Consider the following 20,142-nt stretch of genomic DNA (forward strand, 5'->3'; position numbering starts at 1 on the left):
CCAAACCGAAGCTCGACCAATAGGGTTGCAGACTGTGAACGCTACCAGCAGCCAACGTTCACTGCAGTGCAGTAGCCAACCAGGATCTCGCTAGCCCGACTTGACGACTCTTAACAGGAATATGGATGAAATGATGAAACTAGTCAACGGGTAGGTTAATTCTTTTTTTCAATGAAGGCCGTGTGCGCCACCTGTTTCCCCTCTAGATACGGTTTATCATTCGAGTTGTTTGTGTTGTATTTCCGCCTACGTTCACCTGTGCCTACGCTTCGCTTTACAAACCTGTTATAAACCAACTTAGCACAACTTGGCTAGCTAGCTAACCAGTTCCTTTGCCTGCCTTTTGCTATGTTGCTACATAGCTTAGCCTTTCTGTCAGGGGGCTTCCGTAGAGTTGACAGGCAACTTTGACAGTCTGCCCGCTTAACAGCATCAGTGGCACTGCCTGACAACGAGGCAGATGAATGAGCCACTGTGGCTTTATTTCCTTGTTCAAATGGCTGCAGTGCAATCACCAAGAGATTGTCTGTGCTTGATAGATCATGTTGTTTTGCTGAGTGTCAAATTTGCTATTAACTCAAAACCTAGCAAATTCAAGCTCACAGAAAAAAAAAAGCACAGTGCTTGACAGACAGAGGAGGGTCGCAGACAGGAGGGTGGGTGCCAAAGCGTTTCATTTCCTCATTTGCTTCAATTGTTTAGGTTTTGTTTCTGTTATGGTAGCGCTTGACTGTTGATGGAGGATGTAGGTCAGACATTTGACATGGATGAAGCTAATTCTCTGCACCAGTAGCTGTGTAATAAACAGCGATTTTCTGTTTTTTTTTTTTTTTTTTTACATATTCGTGGCAGTATTTCAACAGCTTTTCTCTCTCATCACATATCTGACTAACTCTTGTTTCCCCCCCCCATTCTCTTGTGTGTCCAGCTGTCAGACTGACCCCCCCTGCACGGGCCCATAAACCATGTCCACAGATGACAGTATCTCTGAGGATGTGTCCAGCTCTGCTGCTTTGAGCCACTGCCACGCTAGTGCAGATGGGGATGGGGGAAAGGAGAGTGAGACCTCTCTGGTTTCCTCAGAGGGGACATCGGCCTCGGGACTGGCTGTCTCTGAGGGCAGACACACGACCTCCCAAACAACAGGAGGCACTGTGGAGAGCAGGCCAATCGACATCACACCAGCATGCAACAAGATCAGGTGCAGTACTTGTTCGAACACTTTATTTATATGGCCAATTTTCAAATGAGTTGTTTAAGATGGAATATAATTAAGGGTGACAAAGTTTAAGAAAAAAGAACAGCTGTTAAGTGTCCAGTCTCAGATGTAGAAAATACATATTTCAAACTATGCTGTAATACTGTTCCAACTTTTCTCCTGTTGCAGTTATTACAAATGAATTTGGTACTTGTTTTATATTATGGTCATTTTGTCAACTGTGTCCTAACCTGAAATGTAACCTTGACTGTAAAACCTTGTATGCATATATTCAAATGACTGTGTACAGTATGTGATTTATTAGAGTATGACTTCATTACAGGAGTCTATGTCTGAGCACAGATGAAGCGTTCCAACAGGGAAAGAGCCTCCCATTCATCAACCCGAGCTCCCTGGAGACCCTGAGGGCTTTGGTGCAGGAGATACAGAGCAGCGGAGAGACAGACCCCGAGATCTGGAAGGATTGTGAGGTGGGGGAAATATCACAGAGCTTGAAAAGCAAAATGCGAGTAGAATGGGTCAATACAAGCGGATATTGTTGTAATCAAGTTAGGGTTAGCAGTTGTGGCAGTTGGTACTTGTGCCTGCAGCAGCCTCTTTTTAAGCTGTCACTTTTATTGTTTTGTGCAGATCACACCTGACAGTGACAAACACACACACACACACACACACACACACACACACACACACACACACACACACACACACACACACACACACACACACACACACACACTCACTCAAACATTCACTGCACCACACTGCAGCTGATTCTTTCAGACACAGGATGTGATTTACAGGATGTGATTTGCAGGGAATGGACAACTGTTCTCAACACAAAGACACCTCCCTGCACACATGATCTTTAAAATGCCATTAATTGAAATAACTGTTCGGGAAAATCATCTGACAATTATTGGGGTTTCTTTGCCCTGTAAATGCAAAATAGGGAGGGAAGTGTTTAAGTAATCGACATGGTTCAGTTTGCACACATCTGCAAAATCCGACATGTTTACACTTGCTGGGCTTCACCAAGACTGGCATGGGGACTCTCGTGGAGATAAGGGCTGATGATGAAGTTCACATCACGCTGGCTGTTGTGGCCCTGGGGATGTAGAAAGTACAAATTAGATTTAACTGGATTTTTAATGGACTTTTTACATGTTCAGGAAATAAGCTTCAAACTGTTTCTCTGTGACAATAGAGCATCTGGATAAAGATTTTTGGTAACACACGATTATAATTGATAATTATGGTTTAAACTATTATTTTTGGAATTATTAAATCTGAAAGTTTAACCATAAACCAGATGAATTATCACACAACTAAACTCTGGAGGGTTACTTCCTCTTTCTCCTGATGGACATTGATCTTTGTAAAATTCTGACACATTTCCATTGCATCTCCATTGTATCTCATAGTATTGACCCAGCTGTGTTATCATAGATTTAGATTTTGCTGTGAGTAATGATGATATGTGATTCTTTATTTGCTTTATCTGCAAAAGGGGCGATGGTTGCATCTGTTTCAGCTGGTTGAGAAGCAATACCAAGAGCAAATCCTTAATCAGCAAGAACAATACCAGTGCCAAATACAGGTGAGAATGCCTTTAGTCATACTTTACCAAATGAGCTGAGTTCAGATATTTCCACAGACATATGGAGTAGACAGCCAGTGGGAAAAAGTAGCCAGCTTGGGGCTCGGGGGGGCAAGATAATTCTGCTTACTGCTTTAACACTTGAATTGGCTTAAAAAACGCAATAAATTAGATTTCACATCAAAAAAGGAAAATTATTAAATTTTTATATTCCATAGAAGAATTTTTAATTTAAAATTATTTTATTGTAATACCCTCTCAAGATAGTTCAAATAATATTGGACTGATCTATCTATCTGTTGCTCTACTTTGGGTCGAGAGAGAAAGTAATCGTTAATACGGACAGACGAGAAGACGGAAACTTTTTGGTTTCTTCTGTTTTCTGAAATACCCTTTAATATTGTAATGATGATGACCATCTGTGTGGTAAAATGTAATTCTTCTTCCGCTCAGCTGATTGCTACCGCTTCCCCACATTCACACAGTGAGGGGCGGGGTTTACACAGACAGACAGGCAACTTTCATAATTGTAATTTCTTTAGTGGAGGGTCTTCTTAAATGTACAGGAAGAGCGGGTAACAACTTGTGAATGTAAAAAGTAGCCAGCTGTAATTACGTGAGTAGTTGACTGTTTGGTATACAGACAGAGTTTGTGGAAAGCCCTGTATTTATTTATCCAATGTAACAATGAGGAATTCTTTCTCTTTCAGTTGATTCAGGATGAAATCAAGGCCCTGGTTCAACTCCAGAACCGTCAGGCCTGCATCCAGCCACACACAGAGTTCTCTCCAACTTCAGTGACCAAAACTACAGCAAACACAAAGGAATACATTTTTCCACTTCTCTCCACTGACTGCACAGTCTCCAAACATGTGGCCAGTGACAATGACAGCCTGGCAGCCCCTGCACACACGCCCTTTAGCTCCCCTTCACCTCCTCTCCAAAGATCAGAGACGGCTAACAAGGGGGAAGAGCGGGCGACCACGGGGCTCAGCAGCGGTTACGGAACTCTGTCCAACTGGGAAACAGGCCTGGAGCCTGCTGAGTCTCAGGGGGAAGATGAGGATTGTATTCAAGAGAGGGAGAAGCATCACTGGTCTCCAAACTTCCAGGAAGATACAAGGACAATTTTGGTTGGCTGTCGGAAGGATTTTTCCAATGAGAGGGCTCTTATAGAAGAGGAAGCTAGCTCATTAGTCTACCAGCAGAGAGCCTCTTGGTATGTCCGAGTCTTTCTACCCTCTTGCCACTTGCAATATATTAAACATTTAATTTGCTGAGTTTTTTCAGTCTTCAGCAAAAACATATCCACTGGCTGATACTAATATATTTGTGAAAGGCCCATGTAGGCTGACCGATGTGTCAGTTACTCCGATTCCTACTCACCCTGACTTCTTTTCTTGGCAGCACCAGCCAGCCATTGACCTCCTGGGCCCAGAGACAGAAACTCAAGCCCAAGAAGAGCAAAGCAGGGCACGCTTCATCCCAAATCCTGGAGTACCAGGAGCAGCATCCTGGCCTCAGAGAGCCATCCAAACAAAACCAGATGGAGAGCTCAGACTCCCAGGACCAGGTAACACAGTGCTGACAGCTACTCCTTTAGGACAAATAAGATTTAACAAGGATTGTAAAACCTCTGCCTGTGTCTGATTTTGTTCTCTATGGGTATGTCTGTTGTGGTTGTCCTTATTACACTCCTGCTGAGTCTAATCCACTCATCTGTATTGGGTTTCAGCAGAGAGCCATCGGGCCATCATCCAGCTCTTTTCCCTTGAGGAGGAGTGACAGCCTGATGTCTGAGGCATCAGGTAACAATTCACTGACTCAGAGTAAACACACAACAGCAGCGAGACTCTGACAATATGGCCTTGATCAAATAAACAGTACACAAATAACACTTTCTATAAATGATGATACCTAGCTGTAGTTATAGTAAGTGACAGTAAGATGGCACTGTTGTACCACTATGGTCTTAAGTATTATTTGAACGCAATAAAATAATTTTCCTTTTAGATTCCTGAAACTTTCAGTACTGTGCGTTTGCTTTTTACAGTTAAAACCCTAATTTTTATTAGTTTTACCTTGCACAGAGCAAGGCTGACAGTGTGATAATATTTGATATACAATTGTTTATTTGAATTCACATTTCTGCCTTCTCACTCATATCTTATTGTCTACATTCCAGTTCGTATTTTAAGATTCATAAATCATGTAATATTTCCCTGATGGAAAAAAAAACAGTCTAGTTCTGTTTAAGCTGGTCTCTTAAAAACATTCTGAATTTCCAAATTTCTTTTGTGGCTCTCAGATTTTAGATTATTTGGTCATTTTATGGATGTAAAAAGACGTACAAAGATAGTTTTTCAAAGAGATTTTTTTAGGGTCTATTTCAGCAGCGGAAAAATCCAAATTTGGTTATCTTTACATCAATTTGTAGTTTTGTTTTTATGGTGCATTTATTGTCATTTATAACAATAAAGAAGTTTACAAGACTCCTCTAAAGTAGACAATTTGAATGTTGCCATCAGTGGTGGAATTATTTAAGAAAAGTGGATTAAAAATGTACAAATGATTAAACACTATATTCATGTAGAAATATTGCATAAGGCTGCATTCTGCTCTCTGTCTTAGGCCTCACCTATTGGCGTTTGAATGAGAGTGAACTGTATCACCCCCTACCGGACAGCTTTGACAGCGGCGCCTACCTTCTTCTACAAGAGGCATCCATGAGTCTAGTGAGTGTGAGCTTTGATAAAGTGAGGCCCCTGTGACTAGTTTGATATGGGGCTATGAAGTAGAACAACAATCATATGTAATGCATGTTTCATAAGATTAATATCAAGGCATGATGAAAGTTATGATGAAAATGTTCTTACGTGTTCTAAAAAAGATAAACATTTCAAATCAAATCAAAATGTTTTATGCATTTCCCATTTTTATTGTTCCTTTTTTTGTGTGTAAGAAGAAAAATAACCGGAATATCACCTTTATGTACACATTTCTTTTAAAATCATCAAACCTGTGTTGCAGAACTTTTGTCTCCCTCTTCTGGCAGTGAGAGTAATTTAACACACTTTGGAAGCATGATTTCTACATTTTCTTTGTGTGTTTGGTCTTTTCATGTATCTCCTTTTCTTTTTCTCTTAAAGATTTAAGAAAAACAAAACGCTTTGCCTTCATCCCATAGGACAGCTGAAGAGAGACTAAAAATATTGAGATCAGAGAGTGGGGAATGACATGCAGAAATGGGCTAGGTATCAGGGTCAACCAGGGGCTGCTGCATCAAGGACTGCAGCCTTTTTAGATAGTTTTTTTTTTTCACCTTTGACCATAATCCTTCCAGTGAGCACCAAGTTTCTTTTTCATGTGTGGACCCTTCTTTAGTTTTTTTTTGTTTACCTTTGTCCTAGTTGCTGTAGTCTTTCACCATTGTCCTAGTTTCTAGTTGCTGTCATCACTATAATTTCACCTCCTTCTGATCTGGCAAACATTTTACAGTTAATTGACCAAAAAACATGCCTTTGGCCCTGCATCTTGGAGTCCCACACACACCAGATTTAAAAAGAACTCAGAGGTCTACCTGGTGTTGTTGGCTTAATGACAATCGCTTTATCATCTAGATTTTAAGCAGAAAGAAACAGATTGTACAGATGTTTGGCTGCTGATTTGTGTTTTCTTTCTTCTCAACTTTCATCTCTGTCTCTTGTAGACCCCCACTCAGGAGCCTCGACTGTCCCTTAAAGAGATCTATCAGAACAAGCAAAGGACGGACTGTAAGCGCTTTGACTGGGAAGGTTCTGTTACATCCAGTCCAACTTCACCACAGGTAAGTCAATTTACTTGTTAATCTCTCTCATCACATAGCCTTACCTTGAATCTATTGAATACTTTGATTATAATGATCAATGGGGTTATTTTATCAATAAAGTAGGCTCTGTGTGAACTTGAAGTGTGCTAATGCAAATTGAGTTGCAACCTCAGGCTTTAGTTATTTCTTTGTTCAAAGTTTATTTGTGTTGGGAAAAGTATGTAGCATGTACATCGATGCCACAATTTGTTCCTAATTTGTTATGTCATCCCTCGATGTGCCTCTCAAATACATCATATCAACAATCAACAACAAATACAGAAGGGATAGTCCCAACAAACTCAACAATAACAAACACACTATTACAGAATCCTCCTTCCTATCTGGCCCATTCTTTGTGCTTCAGGTTTTGACTTTGGATCCAGCAGCAAACCAGCGTCATTCAGATCGTACCTCCGGCTTCACTTCACCCTCTCACTTCAGCAGCCCCTCGTTCGCCACCCAGCCCCACATCTACCCCCGAGTAGGGACCCCTGTGACCCCTGACAGCATGGTGGAATGCAGCCCAAACCCCGGAGATACAGACTGCATCTCTGATACCTCCAGTGGTTCAGTGGCCGGACCCGTCCTTTCTAAAGTGCAGACGATGTGGGGGAAAACAGTCCAGTCTACCTCCCAGGATCAGACCCGCACATCCAGCCAGCAGCACAGAGCCAATGCCCCCTTAGTTAGTGAGGAGGAGGGTAGCCACACTCACACCAGCACCCTGAAGCCAGGTTCAGCCTCTGGGTCCACTCTGAGGCCTGCAGCTAGCCCACACATGGAGAGGGCTTCATCACTAGAAGATCCTGTAGTCCTCTCTCTGTGAGTAACACACAGGTTACTTAGTATACTAACAAGGTGTGAAGGGACATTTCTGAATGTTGTTTTAAATGTTAGTCCTTTTACATACTCCTTAACCAATTCTGTTCCTTTGTATGTCTAAGTTGTTTAGAGACTAAACTATGTGTAAATGACACCCAGGTTTAAAAACAGCAGAATAAACCTTTAAACTGACTCATGACCAGTTAAAACCATATATATGTTGAATGAAGACACAGCCGCTCATTTTCAACAACAAAAACTGCAAAGAAATAAAGCTGCTCTGTTTAATGACGGTCCGACCAGTTATTGTTTCCTCTGTTGTTTTTATGACAAGTAGTAGTTACTGTTTAAATGCAATGAGGGTCAGAGGGAAACTGAACTTGCTTAGTAAAGGTCCATCAGAGGGCATCTGCTCAAAACCTTTTCATCCACTGGTTTCTGTATTTCTTCTCAGACTGAGGCAGAACCTGAGAGAGAAGCACTCCCGACACGTGGCCGATCTTAAAGCATATTATGAGTCCGAGATCCAAAGTCTGCGAGACAAACTGAAGCTCACAGATCTGCCCCAGGATTTAGAGAAGAGCAACCAGGCCCTGACAAAGAGGTTTGTACAAGTTTGAAAGTGCATCCATTATTTGTAAAATGTTAACAGTTTGACCCAAAAAAAAAAGGTCTAGATAATAACTTTTCTCTTGTGCGTTCCTCAATCTTCCTCAGCAGATTGAATTGGTTAGTTGCTATAGTGAATCATCCATTCTTTTGTGGGCTTCCACCATCAGGCTAGCTACTATTTTCAAGATCTAGAATGAGCGTTCACATCTGGATGTTTAGCTGTATCGTGCATGAAAATCACATTTTTTGAAAAAGTTTTTGCTGTTTTAATGATGCAGTGATTGCTAGATTTTAAGGTTAGAGATGTCAGGACACAGACATGTAGCCCTGTTGAATTATATTGCAGTCTGGCTGTTTTTTCTTTCTTTACTAATGCTGACTTATTGTGTTCTGTCGATCCATAGGTGTAAGCAGCTGGAGAAAGCTCTGGCTGAGGCAAACAGTCAGATTCAAGAACTAGAGGCCGCAAACAGCTCGCTGGAGAGAAAGCTGGTATTTATCCTTCATCTAAATCAAGCTAACATCTCTTATGACATTTTGTTGTGATGGTATTTCATAACAAAAATGTAATACAACTCTAACCTAGAACAGGTGCTGAATGAGAGCCATACAAGACTTTAATTCACTTTTAATAGGTGCCCTTGCAGGAAAGTGCTAAGAAGGGAATTTTTATTGGTCAAACTTTTATCAAGGGGAGTCAAAGGCCTGGAATTGACATGGCTAAATCCTTGCAAAAGAATCCCATGTACCCATTTGAAGATGTATTTTGACTTACTGATTCTCTACCAACAAGAACATCAAGACCCATATTTTACATTTTTTTTAATCCTTTTTTATATGAGCTCCACTCAGGCTCTTCAACAGCATTTTGTAGTTTACACCTTTACAATGACAAAAACAACATTCTATTTTATCATTGTAAGCTTGATATTGTTTTGTAAGGTAGCTGAGAGGATTTTGGAAAGAAAAAAAAACAAGAAAGCAAAAGGTGATAAGAAGTTTGTCTGGAATAAATGGCCAAAGGGGGTTCTTGTTAAAATCAGTTGACATCCTGTGAGTCAGACTGTTCAATTATTCAACACGATTGTCTGATATTTGCACTTCACACCTTGTCAATATTTCAGCACTAGAAGTTGTGTTGACTTCCAAACCTTAAAACTCTGTTCAAACCTGCACATTAAAATTGAAGGTTCATGTTGCCTTTTACTTTTTAATATGTTCTTTTTTCATCAAGGGTAATTTCTTGATGTTTAAAATAATATTCAGCCACTGTCCTGCTCCTTAATTGTGGTGTGACCTTCCATTGTTAGGCTGAGTGGCCAGAGCGGTATGCAGTGGCAGGTGCGACTGTTAAATCCTTGCAGCAGAGATTGGAAGAGAGCAAACGCTCGAGCAAAGACAAAGACGATCTGACAGCACGTCTGAAGAGCCACATACGGCAGCTGGAGGAGGCGATGCAGAGAGCAGGCAGGGAGGCCGATGAGAAAGAGGCCAGGAGGGAGAGAGAGTACAAGATGCTGCAGGATGTGAGTCTGTTTGTGAGAATATAATAAGATAAGAATGTTATAAGTATATGGAGCTCCATATGCATAAAAAGTATCCCTCTTGTATTTGAACTCTCTGTCAAATCTAATGTTGACGTCATGTTTCCTCAGCTGCTCGGGGAATATGACTGTCTGGCAAAGGAGCACGAGGGAGTGAAGGTAAACAGTCGCTTACTGGACGTTATCATTTGATCGTAGTTGAATCATTATTTCAGCAAAGGCTAAGTCATTTATGTCGTGTTTTTCATTCTTTTCTCTTTTTTTTACATTTTTATATCTCCAGAACAACCTGGTGTCAACAGAGAGCAAGCTTGTTGATGCGAACGATCAGATATGTGAGATGAAGAGGTGAGTGGATCATTTGTAGGGTTCAACACAACACTAACAGGGATTAACTCTAAATTTCAATGGGGTTTTTTTTCAAGCTCTTATAAATATCAAAGCGTTAGGGGGTGAAAAACACATTTCTTTCACTGAAATAGTCTCTTGATTGTGTTATAAGTTCACTGCACAACTACAAAGATAACAAAATGAAGCAGTTAGCCTTGATTAGCCTGTCGATTCCCTAATTGAAATCACCTTTTGATCTCACTGGGCACACCCTTTTAGGAACATTTTTTATTTCAGGAAAATCACTCATTCTTCCAGCAATTAAGTTTAAAAAAAACAAACAAAAGCTATTTTCACATCTGTACAGAAAAATATAAAGCTGGAGCCATGAGGTTATCATCGTAGCATTAATACTGGAAACTGGGGGAACAGCTAGCCTGGTTTTTGTCAAGAGGTTAAAACATCGGCCTACTTGAGACGATCAGATTTCAAGAATGAAAATGTTTTGATTTGAAGAGTTTTATGAACCACAGGTTTTTATTTTAAGAGGTGGATATCTGCAGATTTCTCGTCTGGGTGAAGTGACTTTTTGGATTTAATGTTTTTATTTAGAATTTTCCCACCTGGAAATTTTAGATGGCAATAAGAATTGTTTAAACCTTTGGAAAAAGCCAAGCTAGCAGTGTCCCTCTGTTTTTAGTCTTTATGCTAAGCTAAGCTAAGCTAACCGTTTCCTTGCTTCAACTTAAGACTTGGCCCAGAAATGATATTTCCCAAATGACAGTATTTAGTTAGCCGTTAATGAAGTAATAATTGTAGTTTGAGTTGATCTAGAGGTCAAGTTTTTGGACAAAATCAACACAACCCCACACAAAGACACAACACTTGTTTGCAGAGAAAATTCATGCAGAGATGTAGCCGTACAGTTACAATACAGTAGTCTGGTCATTCTTATCAGGTCTGTCAGTGCCAAACAGATGCACATGGTCATTCACTGGTTGCAGCAGTTTGTGACAGAGATTATGTGCAGAGGATTGATCAATAGAGTCTAATGAGAATCTCTGTTCAGTGGAAAAGTAGATAATAGCATCCTTTGCAGTCACAGCTGTGCCTACACATTGCCTACAGTAGAGGCAAAGTATGGACTCTGGAGTGATGAAGACTGAACAGTCAATTAAGAAAACTCAAAGACTAAAGGAAAACTGCAGTTTGCAGAATATCAATATGTTATATGTGTCATCAGAGGGTGTTAGCATAAAAATGGATGATCTGGAGGGCAGGCAGCTCAGGCAAAAAACTGGAACAGGAGATTTCAAGAGCTCTGTAAGTGACCTTTTAAAAAGATGGTATAATAAAAATACAAGTTTCTACAATGTTCAAGCAAACCAAAATACTTTTTACTTTACCAAATGCCAGATAATTCTAATAAATGAAAAGGACAGGTCATAATAAAAGAGTTTTACGTAATCATTTCTTATGTGCACTGATAAAAAGAAGAGTTTGTGTTAGACTATCAAAAGCAGAAGGGAGTAAGAAGCAGGAAGTTATGCAAGAAGCATTAAGTTTTAATGGAGTGAAAGTCAAATATGTCGACAGGATTGTTCTAAACTAAAACAGGAGAAGCAAACTAGAGGCACAATGTGACAGCAGAGAGGAGTTATAATCTACAAGAGACAAAATGTTCACAAAACCAAAGCTTGTTAGAAAAAAAATATTTTCAATGGTTTTTTTTTGTAGTGTATAGAAAATACTGATAATACTACAATACTACTAGAAAATACTAATACCACTCAGTAGTAGTAGAATATTTACATTTTCATTACTTTACAATGAAAAAGAAAGAAAACAAATACAAAGAAAATAAAATTGACCTTAGAAATAGTATATCAGGTCATTCATACATACATACATACATACTAGTGTAAATGCATTACACTGTGTTTCCAGACATATAAAGTGCACCTGGCTAAAGCTAATGCACTCTCACCACCAGTTCTACCGTGAACCTTTTGCCACACAGGTGGTGATGTTAAAACAGTTTTTTTTAGTGAACTGTATGTTCGTTTTAGCGGCTGCAGGTTGTACCTTGAAACTGTTACACTTTTGTGACAGGTTTCTCTATTATGCTCATCAGTGAAACCGGACAGTCAGGAGAAAGTGACATTTTCCTGTCACCTTTCTGTCCATGTCTTTGAATCTTGTGACCTTGTGTGTCTCTGTTTGTCCTCCTCAGAGTGATCTCCAAACTGGAGTCTCAGGTGAAGCAGCTGGAGCACGAGAACAATGCAAGGACACGATATGCTTCTCACAGTAACACACAACCTTCTGGGGCTGGGTAAGCACTTAATCCACTGATAACCTGTCTCTTTCACATATCTACTGAGCTATCATTACAAGGCTTAATTAAACATATTTGTTTGTACAATTCAAATCTTAAGGTATCGCAAAAGAAAAGCTCAGAGCAGCCCAGCTCATAGTGCTTTACAATGAAGTTGAGAAACAGGAAAAATCATTAAAACAACTCCTAAACTCCTGTTTCCCTCTTGCCATGTCCACAGTCTTTTCCACCACCCTGACCTGCTGCTGTCACCCAGTAAGGGTAGGATCGAGCCTGATGTCACACGCAGAAAGTCGCCCTGTCCTCTATCTGATCAGGTACACAGCGGAATAAAATCTCCATTTCATCAGACTAACCAATCAAGTGCCCATAAGAAGCCCCAGTATCCAATCAATGATCAGTCATCAGGAACTGGAAGCTCTTTGGAGGCCTCTTCAGGAGGTGCTGGCTGGAGGTGGGTTTTTTTTACAGTTGTGAGGATTTTTTCTCAACCAGCCTTAGTGAAGATTTTAGGGGATTTACTGGGTTCCTTTTCTTCAGGTGTGCGTCTCCTCCTGAGTGTGAACAGTCCCTTCCTCAGTCCAGACACCAGGAGCAGAGTGGCGGGCATCAGGAGGGGAGTCGCAGCACCTTGACGCCCATGATGAGGGCTCTGATCCAGCTGGAGGAGACCAGAGCCACGGAGAGCAGGGCCCCCTGTAAGAACAGCTCCACCTCCATCCACAGTATGACTCACACCTACTAACAAGGCCTGAGCAACCTGAGTAGTTAATCGATTTAAATCTTTACAATCCAAAAACAAGTTCAAAGAAGTAACTTTAAACTTCAAACAGTACTCTGATATTCTTCCAAATATATGTTCCCATGATTAACCAAACTACTAGTAGACTTTGTGTTTTATTCTTTTTGTTGTTTTGTTTTTCTGATACCAGCTAAAAGGTTAAAAATACTGCAAAGAAATAGCTACCTGCTGTCGTTTCAGTGTTTTTTCCATGGTGTTGCATAACATTTTAGGGGTGTTCATGGGTCTGAAGTGACAGACCTGAACCCTTATGGACTGCAGAAGTTTGTTTTGTGATTGGATTGGATCCAAATCGTTTTTACACCCAAACTTTTATTTTCCTTTTAAACTGAAATTGTGACAAAGTTTACATTATTGGCCTTACACACGCAATCTGTTTCATTCATGCTTTGAGACAACAGGCAGTTATTCACGTCACTTTTCTAGGTTTGAATAGACATCAATCACAGCAGAGCCTGAGATGTTTCTTACTATAACTAGGACAGAGTTGGATAGATGATCTAATCGACTGGTTGTTTCAGCTTTCAATCTTTTTTCCAAATCAACCCTAGTTAATAAAATCTTTGTGTAGAATATGGTAAATATTTACACAATGAATAATGTTTGTTTCTAAAGCTCACCGTATCTGCATGGTTTCTCTTTGCAGGGGTTGGCAATCAGAGGACGACAGTCGGGTTCGTGGAGCGGAGACACAAGGAGGTGATTCAGGATCAAGTCGAGTATCCGGCCAACCATGAGGGGATCAAACCCGGACACGCTGCACCTCGAACCGAGCGAGTAGGATCAAAAAGTCTAAATAGAGCAGCAGCTCTTCTGAGGGCTCAGAGGAGTCTGTCCCCAGACGGCCATAGATCCTCCTCACTCCCTCCTCCAGATCAGAGAAACATCTCCCCAACTACACCGAGTGAGTCCTCCCAACCTGTTCACGCTCTCATCTCCAACAAGTCTTAAAGTGCACAAAATCCAGCTGTGTTTTTGATATGCCTGTCAGCCGCTCGTCTGTATCCTTTCCCTTGTCAGATCAAACATTAGAGTTCTGATAGGTAAAAAAAAATCACAGCCAGCTAACTGCTGTAGAAGAAATGATGCTACACTTTTCCAGTCATTTCTACATCTCCAGACAGTAACATCGTTCTGTACTTAACCAAAAACTGTCTGGACAATCTTCTTTTGAATGTATGTATGGATGTATAAAGTTTTAACTAACAGTGCTCTCTTTTCATCCATCCAGCAAAAAGAGAAACTCTTCTCATGCCCATGTCTGCAAAGTCGAGTCCTAAACGCTGCCCCTCAGAGAACTACTCCACTGCTTTTGGTCGTCCGATGCCGAGAGAAGAACACTTTATCAAAAGGTGAGACACAAAACATGAACACAAATTAATTGACTGGTTATTGGGCAACGTAAATATTCTTCAATTGCATTGATTTTTAATCAAAGTCCCCAAAAGAAGGAGATATAATGTCTCATTTTATGACTGGACAGCAAGTGACAGTGAGTGCATTACATGAATATAAAATATAAATATGAATGTTAAAAAATCAAAACAAACATGGTGTATATTCTCTGCAGGTTTGACGGGCAGGTTGACCAGAGACGTCATTCATTTCACAGCAGCAGCCCCAGAAAGAGACTCCAGTTCATGTCTGCAGACCGAGACGATGGTAAAACATTCAGACTGCTTTACATTTAGAAATAGAGGTCAAGTGAAGAAAGCGAAAAAACTCAAATCATGTCAGAATGAGGTGCACTTCAGGTCTGATGTTCTCTTCTGGTTTGACCCGATGTATTACAGATTGGTTTCGCTTCAGCCTCCCCCCTCTAAATATTCAGGATTTAAAAAAAAACAACAGAATTTGAGCATGTTTTGAATTTGTATCTACTGTTTCAGATTTGATCTAGACTCAGGCTTGATTCATTTGAGACTTGTTCATGCTCATTAAAAGTCAAACATCCTGCGTATTCTTAAAAGATATCAAACTAGGACTAATGACCCATTTTAGATGCAGCCAGATTTCTTTTTCATATTTAATAAATGGTCAAATCTTTTTTGGATCTCAGTCTAAAATAATTTTTGAGATGTTCTGTGTTTAACACTTCAATTGAATATCTGGTGATAGTAGGTGTAAAAACCTAAAGCAATGGCTTCACAACTTCTTTGTCAAAAATCCAGCTTTAACCTGTAACTAATTCTGTTTCTGCCCTCAGGCCTTCAGCAGCCTTCACAGTCCACAGGCAACGTGAATCCCCCTGAGGGAAACTGGCCGTCCCAGCTGGGCTGGGAGAGGCAGGCAGCCTGTGCTGGATCTGACCCCCAGGACCCCTGTGAGGACTCAGTCCCTCTTTTCGTGGACAGACTCCACTCACTGGCTGAGGCTGAGAAACTGTTTGATGAGCTGACACAGGAGAAACTGCAGGTAAGTGTTTGATCAGAGGGTTTCACAGAAAAACTCAAAACACAGATTTGTTTCCTCTTGGTTTACTCAGCAAAGGATTAGTACTGAGGGGCAGTGTGAAGTATGGACAAAAAAGAAAGACACCGGTAAATAGATGTATTAAGGTACATGAGATGAACTTGGTTTTTCTGTTTTCATTCCACTTACACTTCTACTCCAGTACATTCAGGTGACAGCTTCAGGTACTTCATGAATTAGGATTTTTGCACTTTAAAAATATGATCTTCTAAATTAAACTCCCTGAACATTTTACACAAGGATGACTAAACATTATCAACTGACAGAAAATGTAATTTTCGTTGCTTCTGATATTCATGGGTCCAACTTCTAAAATGTGAGGATGTAATGCTTTTCCTTTAAATTAATTTGTTTGTTTAAAATCATATTTTAGAGGTTTTGACTGTTATTTAGACAGAACTAGCATTGACAGAGTCTCTTCTTGGACTCTGGGTCATAATGACAATATTTCTCACACTTTTCAGAATACTTCCCAAAAACAAACTCTCTATCAATTCAAAGTACTTTACAGAGTTCAAAACAAAATATTTACAACATTAAGAGCATTCATAGACTTGACATGTAGCAACAAAAAAAAAGACATTTATTTATTCTCCTTCTTCTTTTTACAATTTACTTCTAGCAGAGTTTTTTCATTATCCTTTATACTTGAACTATAAGTAAAAGTTTTGAATTGCTCCTCCACTCCTGCAGGAGAGACGGTGTAGTACCCAAACAGTACAACTCTTATCCCTCCCGACCTCTTATGTAACAGACTTTATTGTTTTTGTCCCACCGCTAAATGACTTCTATTTTTAGGACGTTCATATTCACACACCCCATCCACCCCTCCCCTCCCTCTGTCCCGGTTTCACACAGACATCTGCCTCCCCATTTACAAAGTATCCACTCATCATTCCCCATCACACTTATCTAATTAATGAAAGTGTTTCAGTCCATCATGCGAAAGTGGTTTCATCAATATAATCATTTTTGTTAAAGAATGATTAACTTTTTGTGTGTGTGTGTGTGTGTGTGTGTGTGTGTGTGTGTGTGTGTGTGTGTGTGTGTGTGTGTGTGTGTGTGTGTGTGTGTGTGTGTGTGTGTGTGTGTGTGTGTGTGTGTGTGTGTGTGTGTGTGTAGATTGAGGCAGCTTTGAGCCGAATGCCTGGAGCAGGAGGTCGAGTGAGTCTACAGACCCGGTTAGACGAGGTAAGACCAAGATATTGATATTGATATAATGTTCATTTATTTTACCAAGTTGTTTCTTCTAAATAGTTTTTTTTAATTAAATTACATTTTTTCTTTCCAATGTTTGAACTGTCTAATTTGCTGGTTTTCTTGTTTTTTGTTGTCTCATTTAATTAATGTCAATAGTCGGTCAGTCAATATATAAAAATATCTAATAATAATAAACTTTATTTATACAGCACTTTTCAAAACCAGGGTTTACTTATGCCGCTAGAAGATGTCACACGGGCAAAGTATAATCAGGATTTACATGTTTTCATCGTTTAATTGAGAAAACAAATATATATTCCCATGTCTGTTTTCATTTGTGTCTAATTACATTTCCCTTCAACTGCACAGCTGGGATGGTAAATGGATCAATTGCATGATAATCAACTTGAAACCATTTTTAGAATGTACTGACAGATCATTTATTTTTTAAGCTTTACTGGCATTCAGCTAAATTATGGCAGTTTTTGGTACACTCCTTTTCTAAACACCTGAACAGTGGATTCATATGAAATGTTGTATTCACATTCATGGTTCTTTAAGGTTTAATCCCACTGACACTCAGAGTGTGTCGCTCCACCAGAAGGTCAAAACACCAATCAGCCTCAGCTGTACTTTGGTGCTTTTAAGCAAATGTTGCCATGCCAATGGTCTAAACTGAGGATGTAAACATACCTACTAAACATCAGTAGCATGCAGATGATACCACTGAACTCAAACCCCTGCTGTTCCCCTCAAAGCCTTTGACTGTAGTTTTTTAACTTGTGCACTGTTTTGTGGCGTTTTCTGGATCAAATCACCAAGTGTTACTGTTTCCTGTAAAGGTATTCAAGATAGGTGAAAGCTATGAATTCTTGTTTCTTTGTTGACATTCATCAATTGATGAATTTACAGTATGTGGTGATCATTTTCTCTATATTACTTTATTTTCCTGCCTCTGATCTTCAGCTCAGATAAACAAGCCCAGCATATATTCCCAAAGCCCAGGGCACAACTTGTTTTCCTTGTTTAGTTAAACTGAAGTCTCAAACATGCTTGATTTTCATGGACATGAAACTTAAAGCTTTACACTTAACGCTTAAAGTTTTTAAAGCTTTACACGGCTTTGCTCCTCCATACATCACAGATCTTATTTCATTTTATGTTCCAGCCTGCTCACTCAGGTCCTCGAATGCTTCTCTTTTAAACATCCCTCGTGTGAGCCACACAAGCACCGGAGAGAGAGCTTTCTGTTTTTATGCCCCCAAACTGTGGAACTCATTGCCTCTGGACATCAAAACAGAAAGCTCTCTGGGGTTTTTTTTAAACACAAACTGAAGACCTGCCTTTTCAATCTGGCTTTTAATTAGGAGTTATTTTACTGCTTTTATTTTTTCCTTTATTATTCTTTTTACATTTCTTTTATCTCTGGTTTTTGTATTTGACTTTTGTGAAGCACTTTGGGCTGCATGTTTTTATGTATGAAAGGTGCTATATAAATAAAGCTGAGTTGAGTTAAAGCACCAAACATAAAGTAAAGCTGAAGCTGATGGGATAGTCATTTCTTTTGACCTAACAGTGGCACTAGAGGGAAAGTTTATGAGTCACCATAGTTACCCAGGATTAAATCTTTAAGCTCTTTAGATGAGTAATGCATTTTTTGCAATCCAATTAGTTGTGTTAAAGGTCCCATATTAAGCTTTTTCTGGTTTTATATGCCATTAGTGTGTTTTCCAAGTGTCCTGTGTATGTTTAGACACATCTATGTGCAAAAATTCAAAGTCTGTGGAAACGCGGCTTCTCCTACGTCCTCCTGTTAGCTGTAGCATTAGCCGCATGTAACGCTCAGTTCTAGCCCCCCTCGATATAAATTTGTCAGTGCGGCGTCATTGTCAGTGTGAGATCACTGATCTAAGCCCATTGGCTCGTTGTGGCAAGCCCTGCAGCTCACATTTCCGAGAAGCGTGCTGAGCAACTGACCAATAACGACAGAGCGGATCGGCAGACCAATCAGAGCAGACTTGGCCCACGTGGGTCTAACAGTGTGGGCTCAACAGAGTGCAGCTGATGGACTCAGAGCGTAGAGGGAGCAAGGAGGAGCAGTACATGAAAACAGACACTTTTTTTGGACTTTATCTATTGTGAACGTACAAAAGTAGGTACATAGATTAAATATACAAATCCCAAAAAGGGCAGAATATGGGCTCTTTAAAATAAGATGTTGCCAGCATGAATTGAATACAATTATGAACTGATAATAAAAGTGATGACTCCCTCTCCCAGGTGGCCTTAGAGAAACGTCTGGAGAGAGTGAATCGTGAGCTGGGATCGATCCGCATGACCCTGAAGAGATTCCACGTCCTCCGCACCTCTGCCAACATATAGCAATGTCTGTCTTTTTACAGTGTAGATGCTACAACTTAGTGTCTCTGCTTTTTCTTTTTTTTTACAGTGCACTGATTGTCGTTCAGTCTCTTTTAGTGCCATAAACTCATCTGTATGGCAGCATCTTTTTGTACGTATTACTTATTACTCTGGGAAATTTTTTATACGTCTGAAAGATATTGAAATTTTTGAAGTATATTTTTAGTAAGACACAGATTTGTAAAGTCGTTTACTTTTTATCACAGAAATATTAATATGACATGTTTTAATCGCCATATTGAGGTGTGGATTTTTAAAATGTTTCAGTGTAAAGTTGACTTTCCAGCAGGCACATTCTTCCACTTGGGAAATATTACTGCCATTTATCTTCATGTGTTTTGTTGACATTTTCAATATTTTGTGTTTTCCATTTGACACCACTTAAATCTATTTATTTCATGTTTTGTACATCAGATATCATTTTTCGGTGCATTTTATACATTTTTTTGTTGCTATGATTTTTTTTTTAATGGGGCCAAATTGAACAAACATGAAGGAAATATCTACTTGAATTCAGTTGCCTTTTTTTCCTTCGTTTACTTTCAATAATTACTCGTCACTTTGCTTGCTTTATTTTTCAGTATTGCTATTCTTGATCAGAGCCACCTGAAAAATCCAAACCAGCACACTTCTCAAGTGTCACACACACAAACATTTCTACACAGATCTTTGTTGGTTGATCAATGCTTGTGCATGGGATTTCTTGCTCTGCTTCTTTTTGCCATGCAGACTTTTCCTACATGAGATGATGAACTACACTGGAACTATAATATTGTTGTTGCACAATAAAAGAAGCTTTTTTTTGATAACTGTTAGTGTTGCTCTGTTTATTTCTTCATTGTGATGGACTTTGACTTTTAATAGTAAAACCAGACAAAGCTAAGTTATACCGACAGAATATGACACACGAGAAGATCATAGTTTTGATCAAAATA

At 39.7% G+C, this 20,142-nt stretch overlaps 1 protein-coding gene across 3 annotated transcripts; it reads left to right on the forward strand.

Moving 5' to 3' along the window:
- LOC110000492 (M-phase phosphoprotein 9) lies at positions 1-20,022 on the forward strand. Of its 3 annotated transcripts, none has more exons than XM_020655781.3 (24): positions 1-150; positions 929-1,201; positions 1,542-1,689; positions 2,727-2,816; positions 3,527-4,035; positions 4,224-4,389; positions 4,552-4,624; positions 5,448-5,551; positions 6,526-6,642; positions 7,031-7,488; positions 7,943-8,092; positions 8,505-8,592; positions 9,411-9,626; positions 9,756-9,803; positions 9,928-9,992; positions 12,208-12,309; positions 12,533-12,766; positions 12,853-13,037; positions 13,761-14,018; positions 14,346-14,466; positions 14,685-14,776; positions 15,321-15,529; positions 16,709-16,777; positions 19,067-20,022. In XM_020655781.3, the coding sequence occupies exons 2-24, from the start codon at positions 966-968 to the stop codon at positions 19,166-19,168; spliced, it is 3,840 nt and encodes a 1,279-aa protein (XP_020511437.3). In that variant the 5' UTR covers positions 1-150; positions 929-965; the 3' UTR covers positions 19,169-20,022. The 3 variants fall into 3 exon arrangements, with proteins under 3 accessions (XP_020511437.3, XP_065821752.1, XP_065821751.1); XM_065965680.1 differs by having other exon boundaries at positions 12,853-13,010; XM_065965679.1 differs by having other exon boundaries at positions 4,555-4,624.
- The last annotated feature ends 120 nt before the right edge of the window (positions 20,023-20,142 follow it).

The sequence above is a fragment of the Labrus bergylta genome, chromosome 17 (genome assembly GCF_963930695.1).
Source record: "Labrus bergylta chromosome 17, fLabBer1.1, whole genome shotgun sequence".
NCBI lineage: Eukaryota > Metazoa > Chordata > Actinopteri > Labriformes > Labridae > Labrus > Labrus bergylta.

Bases quoted from the DNA above. Each gene is read 5' to 3' on its own strand.
- LOC110000492 (XM_020655781.3), top strand. From the start codon at position 966: ATGTCCACAGATGACAGTATCTCTGAGGATGTGTCCAGCTCTGCTGCT. The intron at 6,643-7,030 runs GTAAGTCAATTT...TTTGTGCTTCAG, and splicing joins CCAGTCCAACTTCACCACAG to GTTTTGACTTTGGATCCAGC. The intron at 12,767-12,852 runs GTGGGTTTTTTT...CCTTTTCTTCAG, and splicing joins TCAGGAGGTGCTGGCTGGAG to GTGTGCGTCTCCTCCTGAGT.